The sequence below is a fragment of the Lactuca saligna genome, chromosome 9 (assembly GCF_052625555.1).
Source record: "Lactuca saligna cultivar CGN05327 chromosome 9, ASM5262555v1, whole genome shotgun sequence".
Classification (NCBI taxonomy): Eukaryota; Viridiplantae; Streptophyta; class Magnoliopsida; order Asterales; family Asteraceae; genus Lactuca; species Lactuca saligna.
In genome coordinates, this window is record NC_136425.1 from 135,299,301 (window position 1) to 135,321,643 (window position 22,343).

Consider the following 22,343-nt stretch of genomic DNA (forward strand, 5'->3'; position numbering starts at 1 on the left):
CTTGAACCCTGAAGTGAAAGGTGTATTTTCATCGGCTACCCACAGAAATCCTTCGGTTACCTCTTCTACAGACCCAGTGAGAATGTGGTCTTTGTAGCACGAAGAGGGATCTTTCACGAGAAAGAATTTATAAGCCAAGGAGACAGTGGGAGGCAGATTGATCTTGAAGAAATTCAAGAATCAATTGGTGAAGGAACCTCAGACACTAGCAATCAACCTGAGGAGGAAACTCCTGTTGATCCAGCTGACGAGTCTGTACCTCCGAGGCGTTCCACACGGGTTAGGAACACACCTTCGTTTTATTATGGTTTTTATATTACTACGGAAGGTGATACGTTTATTAGTGATAGTACACTAGTAAATTTGGATGAACCTAGCAGTGTTAAGGAAGCCATGGCAGGCCCGAAGTCTGCTAAATGGAAGGAGGCTATGGACAGCGAGATACAGTCCATGTATGACAATCAAGTTTGGAACTTGGTTGACAATGTACCAGGCCGTAAAACAGTCGGGTGCAAATGGATCTTCAAAAAGAAGACAAACATGGAAGGAAAAGTGCATACTTATAAGGCTCGACTGGTTGCGAAGGGTTTTACTCAAACTCAAGGTGTTGATTATGATGAAACCTTTTCGCCGGTAGCAAAGATTAAGTCTATTAGGGTTGTGTTAGCCATTGCAGCATTTCATGATTCTGAAATATGGCAAATGGATGTCAAAACCGCTTTCCTTAATGGAAAGTTGGCTGAGGATGTGTACATGAATCAGCCAGAGGGTTTTGTCAATGCAGAGTACCCTAATAGAGTATGCAAGCTTGAGAAATCCATTTATGGATTAAAACAAGCATCTCGTAGCTGGAATCTTTGTTTTGAAGAGAAGGTAAAAGAGTTTGGCTTCTTGAGAAGCGAAGATGAGTCTTGCGTGTATGTCAGAGCTAGTGGGAGTATAGTTAGCTTCTTGGTACTGTATGTGGATGACATACTACTCATAGGAAATGACATGCCAACCTTGCAGGAGGTTAAGTCCTAGCTTGGGAAGTGCTTTGCTATGAAGGACCTAGGGGAGGCTACCTATATCCTAGGGATAAGGATATTAAGAGAAAGGAGTAGAAGACTAATTGGACTTAGTCAGAGTATCTACTTGGATAAGGTGTTGAAAAGGTTCAACATGGAGAATTCCAAGAAAGGAGATTTACCGATCCAAAGCAATACCAAACTGAGTAAGACTCAGAGTCCGAGTATAGAGGCAGAGATAGCTGAGATGAGCCAATTACCATATGCTTCCGCAGTTGGCTCGATCATGTATGCTATGACTTGTACCCGTCCTGATGTGGCATTTGCTTTGAGCATGGTCAGCAGGTTTCAAGGGAACCCTGGCAAGGCTCATTGGACCGCGGTAAAGAACATTCTCAAGTACCTACGGAGGACTAAGGATTGGATCCTTACCCTTGGTGGTTGTGATGACTTGAAAATATTAGGGTATAGTGATGCTGGTTTTCAGACTGATAGGGATAATTTCCGCTCTCAGTCGGGCTGGATCTTTACCTTAAATGGAGGGGAAATTTCTTGGAAGAGTTCCAAGCAGGAGACGGTGGCTGATTCGACTTGTGAATTAGAGTATATAGCAGCGAGTGAAGCAGCGAAGGAGGCGATATGGCTAAAGAACTTCATCGGAGACCTTGGAGTTGTACCAGCTATTAAGGAACCTATAGAGATTTTCTGTGACAACAATAGTGCGGTTACCTTAGCCAAGGAACCAAGAGATCATGGCAGATCCCGGCACATTGACAGAAAATATCACTTCATAAGACACAAGATTGAAGAAGGACTCCTTGTGACAAGGAGGATATCGTCGGATGAGAATCCTGCAGATCCCCTTACGAAGGGACTGACGAGGGTTACGCATTTTCAGCATGCGAGACGCATCGGGCTGAGGGACGATATTAGTTTTACAGATTAGATAGTTTTCCTGAAACTTGTAAAATGTAATCGACGTTTGATGATGAATAAAATTTGTGATTTATTTATGAGTAAAGTGTTACTATCATTGTCAATTATTTACTATTGTTTCAGGTTTGCATGTTTTGACTTCCAGAATAATTAATTTATTCAAACCTCCACAATCGATCATACATCGGAAGTAGGTATGAATCAAGATTGTCATGAATTGGGTTTGTAGATGCCTTAAAGGTGTTTAGACATGGCAAGGGTTGCTACAACATTCATGAGTACTCATAAGTTATGAGTATTGGTATAAACCCACGCTCACTTGTATCACTTCATGGAATTTATCTCGAGTGATCGTGAGACGATAACATCATATAAATCTTTAAACCTAGAGATATGAGTTGTTACCTATGAGTTGGTTGTGCATTGATTGCAAGTAAACACATCAGTAACTTGATGTTATAAAACGTGCCTTTGTGTACAATTCAATAAGTAGTAGAACAAGCATATCAGTCAAAGTTTATCTGTTCCTTCTAGAAATAGAAGCGATATCTGGGCCCCTCGATGATTTTGTGTTGACCCATGTACCAGACCTGGTCAAAACTAAACCGATGTGTTCAGTGAAGTTCTTCGTCAAACAAATCGGAAAATCGAGAAACAACTGCTAGACAATAAGCAAGACATAGTTCCATGTGTTTGTCCGGCTGATATCATGAGAACAGAGGATTATGTGATCACTTATCTAAAATGGCGCTTCATAGTTCAACAGAGTCTTCATTGTTCGAGGGAGTATTCGAGAGCTACGATTGTTGGTTGGTTCCTGAAGTTATAGGCAAATATAGTTATTAGACTTATCCAAGTGGGAGTCTGTTGGATAAGGTGTCTAAGTCCATAACTTATTTGGTATATACTTGACCCGACCGGCATGGTCCATTTGGGTTGCATCTCATCCAAACTATTATGGATAATTTTATGAGAGTTATACACATATGTTTATTAATATATTATGAGTTATAATATATTAATATGAAGTTACGTTATTTAATTAGTTTTAGTCTTAAATTAATTATGAATTAATTTAGAGATTAAAAGGAATACTAATTAAATTATGGGCTATTTGTTTTATATAGTGTGGGCTAATACTCATTTGTTAATGGGCTAGGCTTATGTGGAAGTCCATGGATGATCCATGGAGCTTTTAACCCATGGATCCTTGGAAAAGGAAAAGACATGGGTTATTAGGGTTTCACCCTAACCATGCACACTATATAAGCATGCTTATGGAGCATGAAATGAAGCCTAAAAGGGAAAACTAGTGAACTAGTGTGTGTGTGCATGTGTGTGGCCGATAATACAAGAGTGTGTATACTCTCTCAAAGTTTTCCAAGAGTTTGTGGTGTTTGTGATTCCATTTGAGGCATTCACACTATTGGTGCTTGGCCCTCAAACTCCTAAGAACCCAACTCACCAAAAGGTATGTAATCTCTTCTAACTCTTTTATGTTGAAATGTTCCCCATGCCATGTTAGATAGGTTATAAACCTTGGAAAATTATTATTTTGCATGTATTTAGACAAACATAGATCCAAGGTTTATTAGGGTTGCATGCACACTTAGGAAGTGTTAGATTGCTCAAAACCCAACAAAAACAAGATGGGTAAAGAGGATAACAAGATGGCTGGAGAGCATCACTTTTGACCCATCTCTTCATCATGTGGCTCAACAAGGACCCCTTATTGATCCAAACCTCTTCCAAGTGCTCCAAACTCCTTGTAGGTGCTCCAAACCCTCTTGTACACGATCCATCCCTTTGGCACGTGATCAGTTCCCTTGTATTATGATCCATTCCTCTCTTAGAAGATTCGTTCCTTTTTCACATGCTTCATGAACTCTAAGTTCTCCATTGAGGTTCTAGTACACCAAATGCTTCATGAACACGATAGAAAATGCACCGAATGCTCGAGTCACATTTAACAATCTCCACCTTGACTTGAGCATCCTCTGAACTGCACCTTGAATAAGAACTTCCTCTCCCTTCCTGCGATTTGTCCTTGAAGGGACCTGCCTTCAGTGAACACCAACCAAGTCCAGGAAAAGCTTGAATTTATTCGTGGGCAATGAATTTGTCAACATATCTGTTGTGTTAACCTCAATATCAATTTTCAGTATTGAAAACTTGTATACTTCCAAAATACCCCAAATGAAATTCAGCCTGACATCAATGTGCTTCGTCTTCTCATGATACACAGGGTTCTTTGCAAGACTCAAAGAGCTTTGACTATCACAATACAAGACTGGTTTCTCCACCTTCTGACCAACACACTGAATAAGCCCTTTCAACCATATCTCCTCCATTATTCCTTCCATCATAGACATGTATTCGGATTCAGTTGTAGATAAAGCAACGGTATCTTGTAACATTGACTCCCAACTGATGGCACATTTAAATAAAGTGAATATGTAGCAAGTCCATGATCTACGCTTCAATAAGTCACCAACATAATCAGAGTCATCATATCCCACCAAGTCACTCTTCGTATTTGCTCCATACACAAGGCAAACATCCGTCATTCCCTTCAAGTATCGCAAGATCCACTTTACAGCTTCCCAATGAGTCTTCCCTAGATTACTCGTAAACCTGCTAACCATACTAATTGCATGAGCCAAATCCGGTCTAGTACAGACCATAGCATACATGAGACTTCCAACAATACTAGAGTAAGGAACCCTGGTCATGTACTTCCTTTCTTCATTAGTAGTGTGTATAGTGCTTATACCAAGTTTAAAGTGAACCGCCAAAGGAGTTCCAACTGGCATGGACTGATCACAGTTGAAGGATTGCAGAACTTTCTCAATGTACTTTTGTTGAGAAATATACAACCTTCGTACTTTTCTATCCCTTTGTATCACCATCACTAGTATATTCTTTGCTGCTCCCAAATCCTTCATCTCAAACTCATTCTTCAGGGTTTCCTTGAAGTCATTTATACCAGCCATGTCTTTGGCTGCGATAAGCATATCATCAACATATAACATCAACTATATGAAGGAATCTGGTGACAATTCCTTTGAGTAAACACAATTGTCAAGCTGGTTCCGAGTGTAGCCATTCTAGATCATGGAGGAATCAAATCTCTTGTACCATTTTCGTGGAGACTGCTTCAAACACACAAGCATTTCTTGAGCAAACATATATTGTCCTTCTTAGCATCAAGGAACCCTTCTAACTAGGACATATAAATCTTCTCTTCTAAATTTCCATGAAGAAATGCATTTTTCACATCAAGTTATTGAAGCTCTAGATCAAAAGCACTCATCATGGCCAAAAGAACCTGAATTGTCTTGTGCTTCACGACCGTTGAGAACACCTTGTGATAATTAATTCTTTCTTTTGAGAGAAACCTTTTGCCACCAACCTTACCTTGAACCTACTGATAGCTTATTTTATTTCCTTATTTTTATTAGTTTATTTTAGATTTTTAGATCTTTTTATCATTATTGCATTGTATTTTATTTATTTTTCTTTTAGTATGGATCGTACCGGGTGCTTGTTATGTTGCATAAGATATTTTGTAGGTTTTTCGGTGCTTCTTGCGGTTGCGGGTTGATTAGAGACGGGCTTACTGGGCTCCCGAGGCATTATTGGGCTTGGCGGAATCAAAGAGGAGGAATTGGGTTTTGAAAGTTATTGGTTTAGATTATTTGGGCTTGTGAAGATGGATCATAAAATTCAAATTTTGGGCTTGGAGCATCCATTTGGTGGCTAAATGGTGATTGGTGCATTTCAAATTACATGGACAAGGAGGGGGGACCAAAGGAATCTTTGGTAGTGGAAGGGTGGAGTGGCTTGGTGGACCAATAGCATTACAGCAACATTTGCGCGGGTGGCATTTTCGTCGCGCGGGTACTCGCGCAACTGCCCAGTTTGGGCATTTTGGTCATTTGGCTTTCCATAACCCATGGGGATCAGATCTAGAAGCTCATTCACGATTTTCCACCATTAGAGACCTGCAAGAGGCGATTTTGGGAGCTAGAGATCATTTCCTTTCATCTTTCCAAATCTTAGGTAGTTTCTTTATGCAATTAGTTTATTGTTCCTGTTACTTGGTTGCCATGAGTGGCTAATACTCTTATTTGGTTAACTTTGGCTGAAAACCAATGAATGTTTGTGGGTTTTGAAGGATTTATGTTGATTATCAATTTATTCCATGTTTATGATTCTAGTTTGCAATTCTTATGCTTATTTGATACTTTGATCATGAGCTTAGTGTTTGATTGAGCAATAGTTGATTTATTTCATTGATTTTGCATTGGATCATTGAATTCATCTAGAACAAAGGCTTTATGATGGTAGAAATCATCTCTAGCTTATGAATCATATCTCCTTTATGGATGTGTAAGCATTTGACATCCTCTAGAAATTGGGGATTCCTTCATTCTTAAGGCTCATTGATTTCTTGGGATTAATTGCTTCAATTGACCCTTGATCTTAATTAAGAAGGTGTGTTGTGGGCTTCCCCAACCTCCATACTACATATGAGGAATCTTGGCATATCATGCTTCATGATTGCTATAACCAATTTGGGATGAAGGATAAGCTTTGTATTAGATCCTAATGATAAACACAAAAATGTTCATTGTGTTGAATTGCCTAAGTTAACCAATTATTCCCAACCTTTGAGCATCTCATCAACTTGCTTAATTGCAAGGTTTTTAGTTATTCAAATATCTTAGTTTTCAAGTAATCAAACACCCCCCTTTTATTTTAATTGTAGTTAGTTAGTTTAATTTCACTAGTTTTATTAAATTGCATTGGTGATTGAATACAACCATTTCCCCGAAGATCGATACCCCTTTTTACAATTATATTACGTTTATTTAGCAATCAAAGGGTGTAATTTGCTTGGTGGGCTCGACATCCCAACCAAGTTTGGCGTCGTTGCTGGGGAAATTGGTTTTTGTTATTTGATTGTTTATGCCTAGGTCTACAAGAACCGGTGAACTACTCTACAATCCGGAAATTGAAAGAGAAGCAAAAAGGTTGAAAAAGTTAGCCAAATAAGCAAAGCAACAACAACTACTTCAAGCTTCTTCCTCTTCTCCACTAATCAACATAGAAGATCAACCAAGTTTGGCGTCATTCCTTTGAATACATTCCGTTTGAAAACCATATAGCCATGAATCACACTCCACCTCATAATCACAACCCAAACCTAATCAATCAAGATGCCAATACCCCACCCCATCAACCAAGACAACAACCACAAGAACCTCTCATTGATATGCCACCTTGGAATCAAGCCCCTCCTCAAAACCAACCCAATTATCAACCACCACCACAACTACAAAACCAACACTTCCACCAAAACAACCAACCTCAAAACAATGCTTTTCAAGTTCAACAAGTACATTACCCAAATCAACCCAATTACCAACCCCCTCCAATGTACCAAATCCCAATGTACCCACATCAACAACCTCCTTACAACCAATACCCTAACTACCAACCCTATCCACCACCAATCTACAATCCCCAACAATACCCATATCCACCTTACCAACAACCACCCAATTACTTGCAAAAATATCCCAATAACCCCAATCCGCCCAATCCTCCTCAAGAGTTGACACTTAGACAAATGATGGAAACGGATGTTACTCATACACCTCTTGCTATTGTTTATCCCGCAAACCGCCGAGGGATTGAATTGAAGTCAAGTTTCATCCATCAACTTACCAAGTTCCATAGGTTGGATAGAGAAGATCCTCAAAATCATTTGAAGTTCTTTCATTTGAGATGTGTTAGCATGTTGCCCGACAATGTGACATTGGATGATTTCAAGTTAACCGCATTCCCGCTCACCTTGGAAGACAAAGCTAGAGAGTGGTTATTCAACCTACCACCGGGATCTATTCACACATGGGAAGAGTTACTCAAGGCCTTCAATAGAAAATTCTATCCCACCTCCCGGATATCAAGCCAACGAAGTGAGATTTTGGGGATTCGTCAAGGGGAAAATGAAACATTTCATGATTTTTGGGAGCGCTTCAATAATTTGTGTACAAGTTGTCCTCAACACAATATACCCGAACAACTACTTCTTCAACAATTTTATGAGGGTATGAATGAAAAAGATCGGAGGATGATTGATGCTTCAAGTGGTGGTGACATCTTCAACAAAACCCCTCACGAGATCCGATTACCTTTTGGTACCATTTCTCAAAATCAAAGGAATTTTGGGACTCGAAATGACATGAAGAGAAATTCTACACAAGTGGTTGGTGAAGTTAGCAACACTCAACATTTGGAATCAAAGCTCTTGGATTTGACTAATGTGCTAAGTAAAATGGTGGTGGGAAGTGGTCAACAATTGATGGTATGTGGTATTTGTGCAATGACGGGTCATTATACGGATAAGTGTCCCACACTTGGAAGTGAACCGGAAGATGTGAATGCAATGGGCGGATATCATAGTCAACCAAGACCCATGGGATTTCAAAATAACTTCAACCCAAATTGGAGGAATACCCAAAACAACCCTTATCCACCAAAGCAAAATCCACCAAATCTTTTGATGAGACCCCAACATCCACAATACCAATCCCAAAAACCTCCATATCCACAAAATTCTTATAACCCTCCACATTACCAACACCCTCCACAACAAGGTCAATCAAGTGGTAACCATTAAATGAGCCTTCAAGAACTTGTTACTTCTCTTGCTCAAAGTCAAACCCAATTTCAACAAGAAACCAAGAATACTTTCTCCAACATTCAAGCACAAATTGGAGACTTGGCAACCGCTCTCAACAAGATAGAACAAAGGGGTAAACTTCCATCACAAACCGAGAAGAACCCCAATGTGAATGCCATCACCTTGCGAAGTGGGAAAACACTTGGAGAAAGTCAACCTAAAAGAGTTTCAAGAGAAGAAGAAGATGAAGTGATCATAGTGGAACCTCCAAAAGTTGTGGTTCCTCCAAAAGAACCGGTTGTGCCAAATGTTGATCAACCCGACCCTTCCAACAAATCCATCAAACCATTGGTCATACCACCACCTTTTCCATCCCGTTTGGCTTCCTCAAAGAAACAAGAGGAAGAGAAAGCGTTTCTTGAGACTTTCCGAAAGGTTCAACTCAACATTTCACTATTGGATGCCATTAAGCTAATCCCACGTTACGCCAAATTTCTTAAGGATTTGTGCACCAACAAGAGAAAATTCAAGACAAATGAGAATATTCAAGTAAATGCAAATGTATCCGCGGTCATCCAAAAGAAGCTTCCACCCAAATGCAAAGACCCGGGAATGTTTGCTATACCTTGTACCATTGGTGTTTTACATGTTGAAAGTGCCATGCTAGATCTTGGAGCCTCAATCAATGTCATGCCACACTCAGTTTTTCAATCTCTCAATGTTGGACCTTTGGAAGAAACTGGAGTCATTATCCAATTAGCGGACAAGTCAAGTGTATTTCCAAGAGGCGTGTTGGAGGATGTACTCATTCAAGTTAATCAACTAGTATTTCCTGCGGATTTCTATGTCATTGACCTTGAAGAAAAGACTCCTTCCAAGTCATCTATGATTCTCCTTGGATGACCCTTCATGAATACCGCTCACACGATTATTGATGTCCACAATGGGAAGATCACCATGGAGTTTGATGGAGAGACCATTCACCTCAACATCTTCGAAGCAATAAGATATCCTATCAATATATCTCCAGTGTATCGAGTTGATGTGATTGAGCCAATCACCCAACAATTATTCGAGTTATCAAATGGGAATCTTTTGAAAATGGTCCTTAACATGAGTCTTGAAGGTGAAAGTTTGAACAATACCTTGGATATGTATACATTGGATTCCGAAGTCGAAAATATTGTGAAGGCTTTAGAAATTACTACTTCCACAAGGAGGGATGTTTCTCAAGTTGCCTTATCTCATTCTCCAATCAAGATGCCACCTTCCATAATCCAACCACCCACACTTGAATTGAAAGCTTTACCTAGCCATTTGAAATATGCTTATCTAGGTCAAGATGGGACTCTACCGGTGATTATCTCTCCTCACTTGAAAGACTTTGAAGAAAACCAATTGATTGAAGTCTTGAAAGAGCATAAAGAGGCCATGGGGTGGACCATAGCGGACATCAAGGGGATAAGTCCTAATGTATGCACTCACAAGATACTCATGGAAGATGATTACAAACCTAGGAGGGAAGCCCAACGGCGATTAAACCCTCTCATGATGGAAGTTGTCAAGAAGGAGATAGTCAAGCTACTTGATGCAGATATGATTTATCCAATTTCTAACTCCAAATGGGTTAGTCCGGTGCAAGTGGTTCCCAAGAAAACGGGAATCACGGTTGTGGAGAATAACAAAGGTGTAATGGTACCCACTCGAGTTCAAAATGGATGGAGGGTGTGCATTGATTATAGAAAGTTGAATTCAAGCACGCGGAAAGATCACTTCCCTCTTCCTTTCATTGATCAAATGCTCGAGCGATTGGCGGGGAAATCGCATTATTGATGCCTTGATGGATACTCGGGTTTTCACCAAATACCCGTTGCCCCCGAAGATCAAGACAAATCAACTTTTACATGCCCCTTTGGCACATTTGCTTACAAGCGGATGCCATTTGGATTATGCAATGCTCCCGCCACATTTCAAAGATGCATGGTGAGTATCTTCTCCGAGTATGTTGAAAGTATAATCGAAGTGTTTATGGGTGATTTCACCGTGTATGGCAATTTGTTTGATGAATGTTTGGGTAACCTTAAGAAGATTTTGAAAAGGTGCATAGAGAAAAAGTTGGTGTTAAACTTTGAGAAATGTCGCTTCATGGTTAATCAAGGAATCATTTTGGGACACATCGTCTCCAAAAAGGGCATTGAAGTTGATAAAGCCAAAATTGATGTCATCCAAACCCTACCTTACCTAACATGTGTTAGAGAAGTGAGATCTTTCTTGGGTCATGAGGGATTCTATAGAAGATTCATCAAAGATTTCTCTAAGATTACACGACCAATGTGCCTTCTTCTTCAAAAAGATATTGATTTTGACTTCAATGTTGCATGCCAAGAAGCCTTTGGCAAACTTAAATACTTGCTCACTTCCGCACCAATAATCCAACCTCCAAATTGGGAGCTTCCATTTGAAATAATGTGTGATGCAAGAAATTTTGCTATTGGAGCGATCTTAGGTCAAAAAGAGGGCAAAGCATCACATGTCATCTACTATGCTTCTAAAACATTGGATAATGCTCAAGCCAACTATTCCTCCACTGAGAAGGAACTTGTAGCCATTGTATTCGCCTTGGAAAAATTCCGGCAATACCTTCTTGGGACAAAATTAATTGTATATTCCGACTATGTCGCATTAAAGTATCTCATGACCAAGAAAGATGCCAAACCACAGTTGATTCGTTGGATTCTTCTTTTACAAGAATTCGACCTTGAGATAAAGGATAAAAGTGGTGCCGAAAACCTAGTTGCGGATCACTTAAGTCGGTTGAATATTGGTGATTCTTCTTCTCCTATCCTTGATGAATTCCCGGATGAGCACCTCTTCCATATCTCAAATTCCATTCCATGGTATACGGATAATTTCAATTACTTGGTTACTAAAGAAATTCCTCACGCCTTTACCAAGCACCAAAAGGCCAAGTTGAAGAGTGATTCCAAATACTACGTATGGGACAACCCTTATCTTTGGAAACATTGTCCGGATCAACTAATACGGAGGTGTGTTCATCAAAATGAGGTCGAGATTTTGAAATTTTGCCATGAATATGCATGTGGGGGACATTTTGGTCAAAACAAAACCATGCGAAAGGTGCTTGAATGCGGACTCTATTGGCCAACAATGTCAAGAGATACCTATCTATTTTGCAAGAGTTGTGATAGATTTCAAAGAACGGGTACCATATCCATGAGGCATGAGATGATTCAAAGTCCTATCCTTATTTGTGAAATCTTTGATGTGTGGGGAATCGACTTCATGGGTCCCTTCCCCGTTTCGTTTGGTTATACTTATATACTCTTGGCAGTTGATTACGTTTCAAAGTGGGTTGAAGCAAAGGCTACACGACATGATGATTCAAAAACTGTAATTGACTTCTTGAAGTCAAATATTTTCGCAAGATATGGTGTACCGAGAGCCTTGGTGAGTGATAGGGGCACTCATTTTTGCAATAAAATGATGGAATCAATGACAAAGAGATATGGTGTCACACACCGGATATCAACCACTTACCATCCACAAACAAATGGCCAAGCCGAAGTGTCAAAAAGAGAAGTCAAACAAATTCTTGAAAAGACCGTCAACACTACCCGAAAAGATTGGAGCTTAAAGTTAGAAGATGCTTTATGGGCGTATTGGACCGCCTACAAAACTCCAATTGGTATGTCTCCATTCCGCCTTGTTTATGGAAAATCTTGTCATTTACCGGTGGAATTGGAACACAAGGCATATTGGGTGGTTAAAAAGTGCAATTTCAATCTTGAAGAAAGTGGAAAGCACCGAAAAATGCAACTTCAAGAAATCGAGGAGTTGAGAAATGAGTCTTACGAAAACGGAAGCATCTACAAAGATAAGACGAAAGCATTTCATGACAAGCACATCACTCGAAAACACTTTATTTCGGGCCTAAAAGTTCTTCTTTATCATTCACGCTTAAAGCTATCCCTGGGAAAATTGCGATCTCGATTGCACGGACCTTTTATTGTCATAAAAGTGTTTGATCATGGTGCGGTTGAAATTAAGAGTTTAGAAACAAATCAAATATTCAAAGTGAATGGGCACCGCTTGAAACCATTTTATGAAGACTTTGATACGGGAGAATTCGACAACATAACATTGGAAATACCAAATTACGAAAGTTGATGGAAGCGGAACTATGTCTTGGCAAAGACGTTAAATAAATGCAATGTAAATCAATAATGTCCGTTTGAAGTTTTGGGTGTTTCTACATTTGAAGTTGGCCATAAAAATAAGCATATAGAAGCCTTCCAGTGATTTTGGTGAAGTTTGAAAAATTCCAAAAATTTGACTTTTGCGCGGGTGCCCGCGCAGTCTTTGCGCGACCAACCCCAGCCGCGCAGGTCCCGAGTTCCAAATTACACAAACAAGGGGTGCAAACTGATTGTTGCGTGCGGCCAATACCCACCCGTGCAGGACGTTTGCGCGGCCAAGACTAAATCACTTTATTTATTGTGCGGCCACCTAATTGAACCCAAATTGCTCATCCCACCCGGATAGCCGCCCCACGTCCTCTCCATGTACGATAACCCGACCCATTTATCACCCACCCTTATAACCCCTTTAACCAGTCGGACCCTTCTTTCACCCTTTTGCCTCCCATCAACGAACAGTCCCTGCTACTCCCTCCACCATCGACTCCGCCGTCCACCACCGATCAGTGCTACCAGCCGAGCACCACCAAAAGCCACCGCGCACGTCTTCCGCGTCCACCCAGCTTCTTCCACCGGCCAGCATTCTACTCCAGCGCAGTCGTCCTCCCCGTTCGCGTTTACTTTTCGTCGCCGGAAAAGCGAAGCTCCACCGCTGTCACCTCCCCGCTACTCCTTACGCCGGCGCTCCACCAGCACCACCTTCCCCACCTAATTCCGCCTAAACCCCACCCTTTTCAACTCTGAAACCGTCACTGGCCGCCACCCTTCTCTTCCTCGCCGGAAAACCGAAAAACTGTAGATCCCGACACAACCTTCCATCCAATTCCAAAAATTCTTGGGGCAACCTGTACCAAACACTCCACCACATACCGATCTACTCTTAATTTGGGAAAATCTTATCAACGGAAAACCAAGCCCCACCACCGGCCGCCACCACCAATTTTCTCCAGAAATTTCAAAATTTTTGCTTCTCACCGGAGATTCAAAAGACTTAATTTGTGGGCCAAAAATTCAAGCTTGGGGTGCGGATTTTTGCGGAATTCTTTCGGACTTCAACACACAAAGTTGGTAATCCCTTTTAATTTATTGCATTCAATTTCTAATTTTACCAGACTTGCGCTATGCATTAGGTTAAATAGAATTAGTCTTAGCTTGCCTTGAATTGATTGAATTGAATTGCATTGTGCCAAATTGCCAATTTGGAATGTTACCCGATTTTAATTATTTGATTTGAGTGGATTGGTGTGAGGCGAGTGTGAGGGATAATCTTGTTTAAGTTTTTGTCTTTGCTAGGTTTATTCGCAGGTACATTGGCAAGGGATAAGACCATTCACGCATCTCATGGTTCTTCGTGTGAAGCTCAATCCTCGGGGCCATCCAAGAAATTGTCCACCGACCATGTTGATCGTGATGGGAACCTTACCCTCACGAGTTCCCAAAGCCGAGAGTTCAAATCCAACCTTCAAAAGCGTGCAATCCGCGCCACAAAATTTTACCACCAAGATTCTATGATCAACTCGGCCTTGACCACCACTTGCGACAACTATTTTTCCACATTGGTTGGCACCAGTTTCTCGATCTTTCTGCACGTACCTACAAGCAGCCCACAATCGAATTCCTCTCCACCTATGCCCGCAATGACACGGCGAGGGTACTCACTTTCAAACCCCAGGTTCGGCAGCACCAACTCAAGTACAAAAAACTCAAAAAGATCATGGGCACATATGAAATCTACAACTCCAACATCTACAGCTACCAATGGACTCAATTCAAAAGCTTGCCCAACGTAGACTTTTGGACCCAAATCACGAGCCTGCCCAAGTTCAATCCCAGTCGCCAAAAAGACCCGTTTATAGTACATCCTTGCTGGAGAATTGCCCACCGGATCCTATCCACATTTATCTTTGCTCATCACGAGCCGGGACAAATCAACACCGTTGAGTTGTATTTTCTCTATTGCATGTTGTGCCACCGTTAGTCTTTACCCGATTTCGCCACCTTCTTTTTAGACAAATGTGACAGCCTCAGGATGAAGATCACTGGTGACATTTGTATTGGAGGTCTCATTACCCTCATTGGTTTGGGTATGGGCCTTCAATTTTTAGCATCTGAATATGAACCAGTGGATGATCCACCTCTTTACCTTCTCGATTGCATTACTCTCATGCAGATGGAATTAATTCTACCTCATCCTAATCCTCTTGGACATTTCTCTTGGCTAAACCATGTCAAGGACCCAGTTTACATCTTACCCAATCCAGGTATCTCCACCTTCACCACCAATGACCCCGAAACATGGTTTTTGCCTCAAGACTTGCCAGAAGATGATGACGCAACCGCACATGATGACATGCAGGTGGATCCTGACAATGCTGATAGCCCATTCGAGGTCGAAGACCATTATGATCTCCCAATCCGCCAGCTACCTCGACCTCATCCAACTCAAGCCTCCGGGTCACACTTTCAGCCCTCGCGAGAACACTCCCAGCCACAGCATGACTACCACTCATACCAGCAACCCAATGAGCCCGACCCTGCACACGAATTTCCTCTTGATATTTACAGCCAGCTTGCTTCCTTGCGCCTCCAGGGAAATAGAAACACCGCAGCCATCCATCGCATAGAGGAACAACAAGCACGCACCCACACTTACATGAAGGACCTATGGTATCATTTTCGGCCCGAGGACAGTTATCCTCCTCACGGGCCTCCTCCATCTTGATCCCAGTATAATCCTTCCTTACTCTCATCCTAAGCATTAAGGACAATGCTTAATTTTAAGCTTGGGGTGAGGTAATCTAATCTTTTATTTTTATTGCATTTAGGTTGTATATAGTTGCATTTAGAGTTAGTCATTTAGGGAATTCATAAAAATTGTATAAAAAATTCAAAAATATTGCATATTTTTTTTTCTTTCTATTCTAATTTTCATACTTTTTAGATGCATTCTAGTTTAAGTTCATGCATTTTTGTTCTCTCTTGTCTTCTCATCCCTACAGGTACCATAGCGTCGAGTCATAAGTATTGAATCATAGATTGGTCCTGGGTCTTGATATGGAATTCCTTGTATTTGATGAATGGGGCACGTTGTGAGCCTCATAGACCACTTTGAGACCGCTTGTGTGGGGGTCAGGTGCAGGTAGCTTGATTGGGTCTTGTGCGGAGGGATGTGGTTGGTCATGCCAATGTGTGCGAGCAAAGACTAGCCCGGTAAGGTATTTTGAAGACATTGAAGATCTTGAAGACTCGCATCTTGGTTTTGGAGGGAGTACCCCTTAGTACTCCCGAGTCTCGTCAGAGCCTTGTTTAGTTAGATTCTCACCGCCTTTTTAGGATAGGTTATCATTCTTCTAGGGGTCTAGAGTAGATAGTTAGATAGATTTTCTTTATCACACCTTGCATTGAGGTGCTTGATGAACTTTGAAATGGGTCCCCCAGTTCACATCTTTTGGGACCAAGTCTTTTCGGTAACACCCAATTTTAAGTCATTTCCCACCCTTTTTAGTTGATCTTGGCACATTGTCAATGATCATTAGGTGTTTATATTGGCCTCCATCTATCACTCAATTTTCACTATTGGAGTCCTATGTTACTTGGTGAAAATCGTTAGACCTTCCAAGAAGCAACACAAAGAATGAAGAAATTTGAAAAAGTGAAGAAAATAAGAGCCTATTAAAGATGATTCAAGAAAAGCAACAAAAACAAAGAAGAAAAAAAATGAAGAAAAAGAGCAACACAAAAGAAGAACAAGATTCCAAGTTCAAGACTTATGTTTTATATCTAGTTTGAAAAAAAAAAAAAAAAAAAAAAAAAAAAAAAAAAAAAAGTAAAAGTGGATGTCAAGCAGCAAATGTGATTGAAGACCCAATAACAGAAGTTCAAGATTGAAGATTTAGGTTGTTAGGTTTAGATTTAGGTTAAGTATAATTTTTATTATTTTATTTTATTTTTGATTTTTGGTGAGAAAAGGCCCCGACGATGAGACGGTAGACTGTAAAGGACAGTACAAGGGAGAAGCCTCTGAAACCGGATGTTTTCCCGGAGGCCGTGCTGCAAAACCCTATTTCGTTATTATACACTTTGGCCTGACAAATGTAGGAATCATAGTGTGTGAAGAGGCGCCTTTCCTTCGTGCACTATGGTCTACATTGGTGATTTAAAGTGCTCCCACTAGGCGCATGTCTGTTTCCTTTGTCTTGCACACCGCGACCGCATCCAGCTGTGATCTATTCGCCCATCAAGTGGTTGAGAATGTGGTTTATGGCTCTAAATCGGGGAACATTTTGAAGATGCGTAGGTTCCATGAAGGACTAATTCTGACCATGTTGACTGACCTGACAAATGTAGGAATCATAGTGTGTGAAGAGGCGCCTTTCCTTCGTGCACTATGGTCTACATTGGTGATTTAAAGTGCCCCCACTGGGCGCATCTCTGTTTCCTTTGTCTTGCACACCGCGACCGCATCCAGCCGTGATCTATTCTCCCATCAAGTGGTTGAGAATGTGGTTTATGGCTCTAAAGCGGGGAACATTTTGAAGATGCGTAGGGTCCATGAAGGACTAATTCTGACCATGTTGACTGATGTTGACCAAGTTCTATGGTATCTTTCTTTTTCCTTTTTAGATAGTTCATCCGGAGCTCATTTTTAGTCTTGTTCTAACTTGAGGACAAGTTAGGTTTAATCTTGGGGTGATTTGATAGCTTATTTTATTTCCTTATTTTTATTAGTTTATTTTAGATTTTTAGATGTTTTTATCATTATTGCATTGTATTTTATTTATTTTTCTTTAGTATGGATCGTACCGGGTGCTTGTTATGTTGCATAAGATATTTTGTAGGTTTTTCGGTGCTTGTTGCGGTTGCGGGTTGATTAGAGACGGGCTTAGTGGGCTCCCGAGGCATTATTGGGCTTGACGGAATCAAAGAGGAGGAATTGGGCTTTGAAAGTTATTGGTTTAGATTATTTGGGCTTGTGAAGATGGATCATAAAATTCAAATTTTAGGCTTGGAGCATCCATTTGGTGGCTAAATGATGATTGTTGCATTTCAAATTACATGGACAAGGAGGGGGGACCAAAGGAATATTTGGTAGTGGAATGGTGGAGTGGCTTGGTGGACCAATAGCATTACAACAACATTTGCGCGGGTGGAATTTTCGTCGCGCGGGTACCCGCACAACTGCCCAGTTTGGGTATTTTGGTCATTTGGCTTGCCATAACCCTTGGGGATCAGATCTATAAGCTCATTCACGATTTTCCACCATTAGAGACCTGCAAGAGGCGATTTTGGGAGCTAGAGATCATTTCCTTTCATCTTTCCAAATCTTAGGTAGTTTCTTTATGCAATTAGATTATTGTTCTTGTTACTTTGTTGCCATGAGTGGCTAATACTCTTATTTGGTTGACTTTGGCTTAAAACCAATGAATGTTTGTGGGTTTTGAAGGATTTATGTTGATTATCAATTTATTCCATGTTTATGATTCTAGTTTGCAATTCTTATGCTTATTTGATACTTTGATCATGAGCTTAGTGTTTGATTGAGCAATCGTTGATTTATTTCATTGATTTTGCATTGGATCATTGAATTCATCTAGAACAAAGGCTTTATGATGGTAGAAATCATCTCTAGCTTATGAATCATATCTCCTTTATGGATGTGTAAGCATTTGACATCCTCTAGGAATTGGGGATTCCTTCATTCTTAAGGCTAATTGATTTCTTGGGATTAATTGATTCAATTGACCCTTGATCTTAATTAAGAAGGTGTGTTGTGGGCTTCCCCAACCTCCAAACTACCTATGAGGAATCTTGGCATATCATGCTTCATGATTGCTATAACCAATTTGGGATGAAGGATTAGCTTTGTATTAGATCCTAATGATAAACACACAAATGTTCATTGTGTTGAATTGCCTAAGTTAACCAATTATTCCCAACCTTTGAGCATCTCATCAACTTGCTTAATTGCAAGGTTTTTAGTTATTCAAATATTTTAGTTTTCAAGTAATCAAACACCCCCCTTTTATTTTAATTGTAGTTAGTTTGTTTAATTTCACTAGTTCTATTGAATTGCATTGGTGATTCAATACAACCATTTCCCCGAGGATCGATACCGCTTTTTACCATTATATTACGTTTATTTAGAAATCAAAGGGTGTAATTTGCTTGGTGGGCTCGACATCCCAACCAAGTTTTGGCGCCGTTGCTGGGGAAATTGGTTTTTGTTATTTGATTGTTTATGCCTAGGTCTACAAGAACCGGTGAACTACTCTACAATCCGGAAATTGAAAGAGAAGCAAAAAGGTTGAAAAAGTTAGCCAAACAAGGAAAGCAACAACAACTAGTTCAAGCTTCTTCCTCTTCTCCACTAATCAACATAGAAGATCAAGTTCATACTTCAAGTGATACCGACACCGAACCGAGTTCTAAAATTGGTGGTTATTCCTTTGAATACATTCCGTTTGAAAACCACATAGCCATGAATCACACTCCACCTCATAATCACAACCCAAACCCAATCAATCAAGATGCCAATACCCCACCCCATCAACCAAGACAACAACCACAAGAACCTCTCATTGATATGTCACCTTGGAATCAAGCCCCTCCTCAAAACCAACCCAATTATCAACCACCACTACAACTACAAAACCAAGACTTCCACCAAAACAACCAACCTCAAAACAATGCTTTTCAACTTCAACAAGTACATTACCTAAATCAACCCAATTACCAACCCCCTCCAATGTACCAAAACCCAATGTACCCACAGCAACAACCTCCTTACAACCAATACCCTAACTACCAACCCTATCCACCACCAATCTACAATCCCCAACAATACCCATATCCACCTTACCAACAACCACCCAATTACTTGCAAAAATATCCCAATAACCCCAATCCACCCAATCCTCCTCAAGAGTTGACACTTAGACAAATGATGGAAACGGATGTTACTCATACACCTCTTGCTATTGTTTATCCTGCAAACCGCCGAGGGATTGAATTGAAGTCAAGTTTCATCCATCAACTTACCAAGTTCCATGGGTTGGATAGAGAAGATCCTCAAAATCATTTGAAGTCCTTTCATATGATATGTGTTAGCATGTTGCCCGACAATGTGACATTGGATGATTTCAAGTTAACCGCATTCCCGCTCACCTTGGAAGACGAAGCTAGAGAGTGGTTATTCAACTTACCACCGGGATCTATTCACACATGGGAAGAGTTACTCAAGGCCTTCAATATCAAATTCTATCCCACCTCCCGGATATCAAGCCAACGAAGTGACATTTTGGGGATTCTTCAAGGGGAAAATGAAACATTTCATGATTTTTGGGAGCGCTTCAATAATTTGTGTACAAGTTGTCCTCAACACAATATACCCGAACAACTACTTCTTCAACAATTTTATGAGGGTATGAATGAAAAAGATCGGAGGATGATTAATGCTTCAAGTGGTGGTGACATCTTCAACAAAACCCCTCACGAGATCCGATTACTTTTTGGTACCATTTCTCAAAATCAAAGGAATTTTGGGACTCGAAATGACATGAAGAGAAATTCTACACAAGTGGTTGGTGAAGTTAGTAACACTCAACATTTGGAATCAAAGCTCTTGGATTTGACTAATGTGCTAAGTAAAATGGTGGTGGGAAGTGGTCAACAATTGATGGTATGTGGTATTTGTGCAATGACGGGTCATTATACAGATAAGTGTCCCACACTTGGAAGTGAACCGGAAGATGTGAATGCAATGGGCGGATATCATAGTCAACCAAGACCCATGGGATTTCAAAATAACTTCAACCCAAATTGGAGGAATACCCAAAACAACCCTTATCCACCATTGCAAAATCCACTAAATCTTTTGATGAGACCCCAACATCCACAATACCAATCCCAAAAACCTCCATATCCACAAAACTCTTATAACCCTCCACATTACCAACACCCTCCACAACAAGGTCAATAAAGTGGTAACCATTAAATGAGCCTTCAAGAACTTGTTACTTCTCTTGCTCAAAGTCAAACCCAATTTCAACAAGAAACCAAGAATACTTTCTCCAACATTCAAGCACAAATTGGAGACTTGGCAACCGCTCTCAACAAGATAGAACAAAGGGGTAAACTTCCATCACAAACCGAGAAGAACCCCAATGTGAATGCCATCACCTTGCGAAGTGGGAAAACACTTGGAGAAAGTCAACCTAAAAGAGTTTCAAGAGAAGAAGAAGATGAAGTGATCATAGTGGAACCTCCAAAAGTTGTGGTTCCTCCAAAAGAACCGGTTGTGCCAAATGTTGATCAACCCGACCCTTCCAACAAATCCGTCAAACCATTGGTCATACCACCACCTTTTCCATCCCATTTGGCTTCCTCAAAGAAACAAGAGTAAGAGAAAGCGTTTCTTGAGACTTTCCGAAAGGTTCAACTCAACATTTCACTATTGGATGCCATTAAGCTAATCCCACGTTACGCCAAATTTCTTAAGGATTTGTGCACCAACAAGAGAAAATTCAAGAGAAATGAGAATATTCAAGTAAATGCAAATGTATCCACGGTCATCCAAAAGAAGCTTCCACCCAAATGCAAAGACCCGGGAATGTTTGCTATACCTTGTACCATTGGTGATTTACATGTTGAAAGTGCCATGCTAGATCTTGGAGCCTCAATCAACGTCATGCCACACTCAGTTTTTCAATCTCTCCAATTAGCGGACAAGTCAAGTGTATTTCCAAGAGATGTGTTGGAGGATGTACTCGTTCAAGTTAATCAACTAGTATTTCCTGCGGATATCTATGTCATTGACCTTGAAGAAAAGACTCCTTCCAAGTCATCTATGATTCTCCTTGGAAGACCCTTCATGAATACCGCTCACACGATTATTGATGTCCACAATGGGAAGATCACCATGGAGTTTGATGGAGAGACCATTCACTTCAACATCTTCGAAGCAATAAGATATCCTATCAATATATCTCCAGTGTATCGAGTTGATGTGATTGAGCCAATCACCCAACAATTATTCGAGTTATCAAATGGGAATCTTTTGAAGATGGTCCTTAACATGAGTCTTGAAGGTGAAAGTTTGAAGAATACCTTGGATATGTATACATTGGATTCCGAAGTCGAAAATATTTTGAAGGCTTTAGAAATTACTACTTCCACAAGGAGGGATGTTTCTCAAGTTGCCTTATCTCATTCTCCAATCAAGATGCCACCTTCCATAATCCAACCACCCACACTTGAATTGAAAGCTTTACCTAGCCATTTGAAATATGCTTATCTAGGTCAAGATGGGACTCTACCGGTGATTATCTCTTCTCACTTGAAAGACTTTGAAGAAAACCAATTGATTGAAGTCTTGAAAGAGCATAAAGAGGCCATAGGGTGGACCATAGCGGACATCAAGGGGATAAGTCCTAATGTATGCACTCACAAGATACTCATGGAAGATGATTACAAACCTAGGAGGGAAGCCCAACG

General features: G+C 40.5%; 1 protein-coding gene across 1 annotated transcript; it reads left to right on the forward strand.

Moving 5' to 3' along the window:
• Positions 1 to 8,631: 8,631 nt before the first annotated feature.
• LOC145016734 (uncharacterized) lies at positions 8,632 to 9,537 on the forward strand. Its single transcript, XM_078974965.1, has one exon. It carries the CDS (start codon positions 8,632 to 8,634, stop codon positions 9,535 to 9,537), a length of 906 nt encoding a protein of 301 aa, XP_078831091.1.
• Positions 9,538 to 22,343: the final 12,806 nt, after the last annotated feature.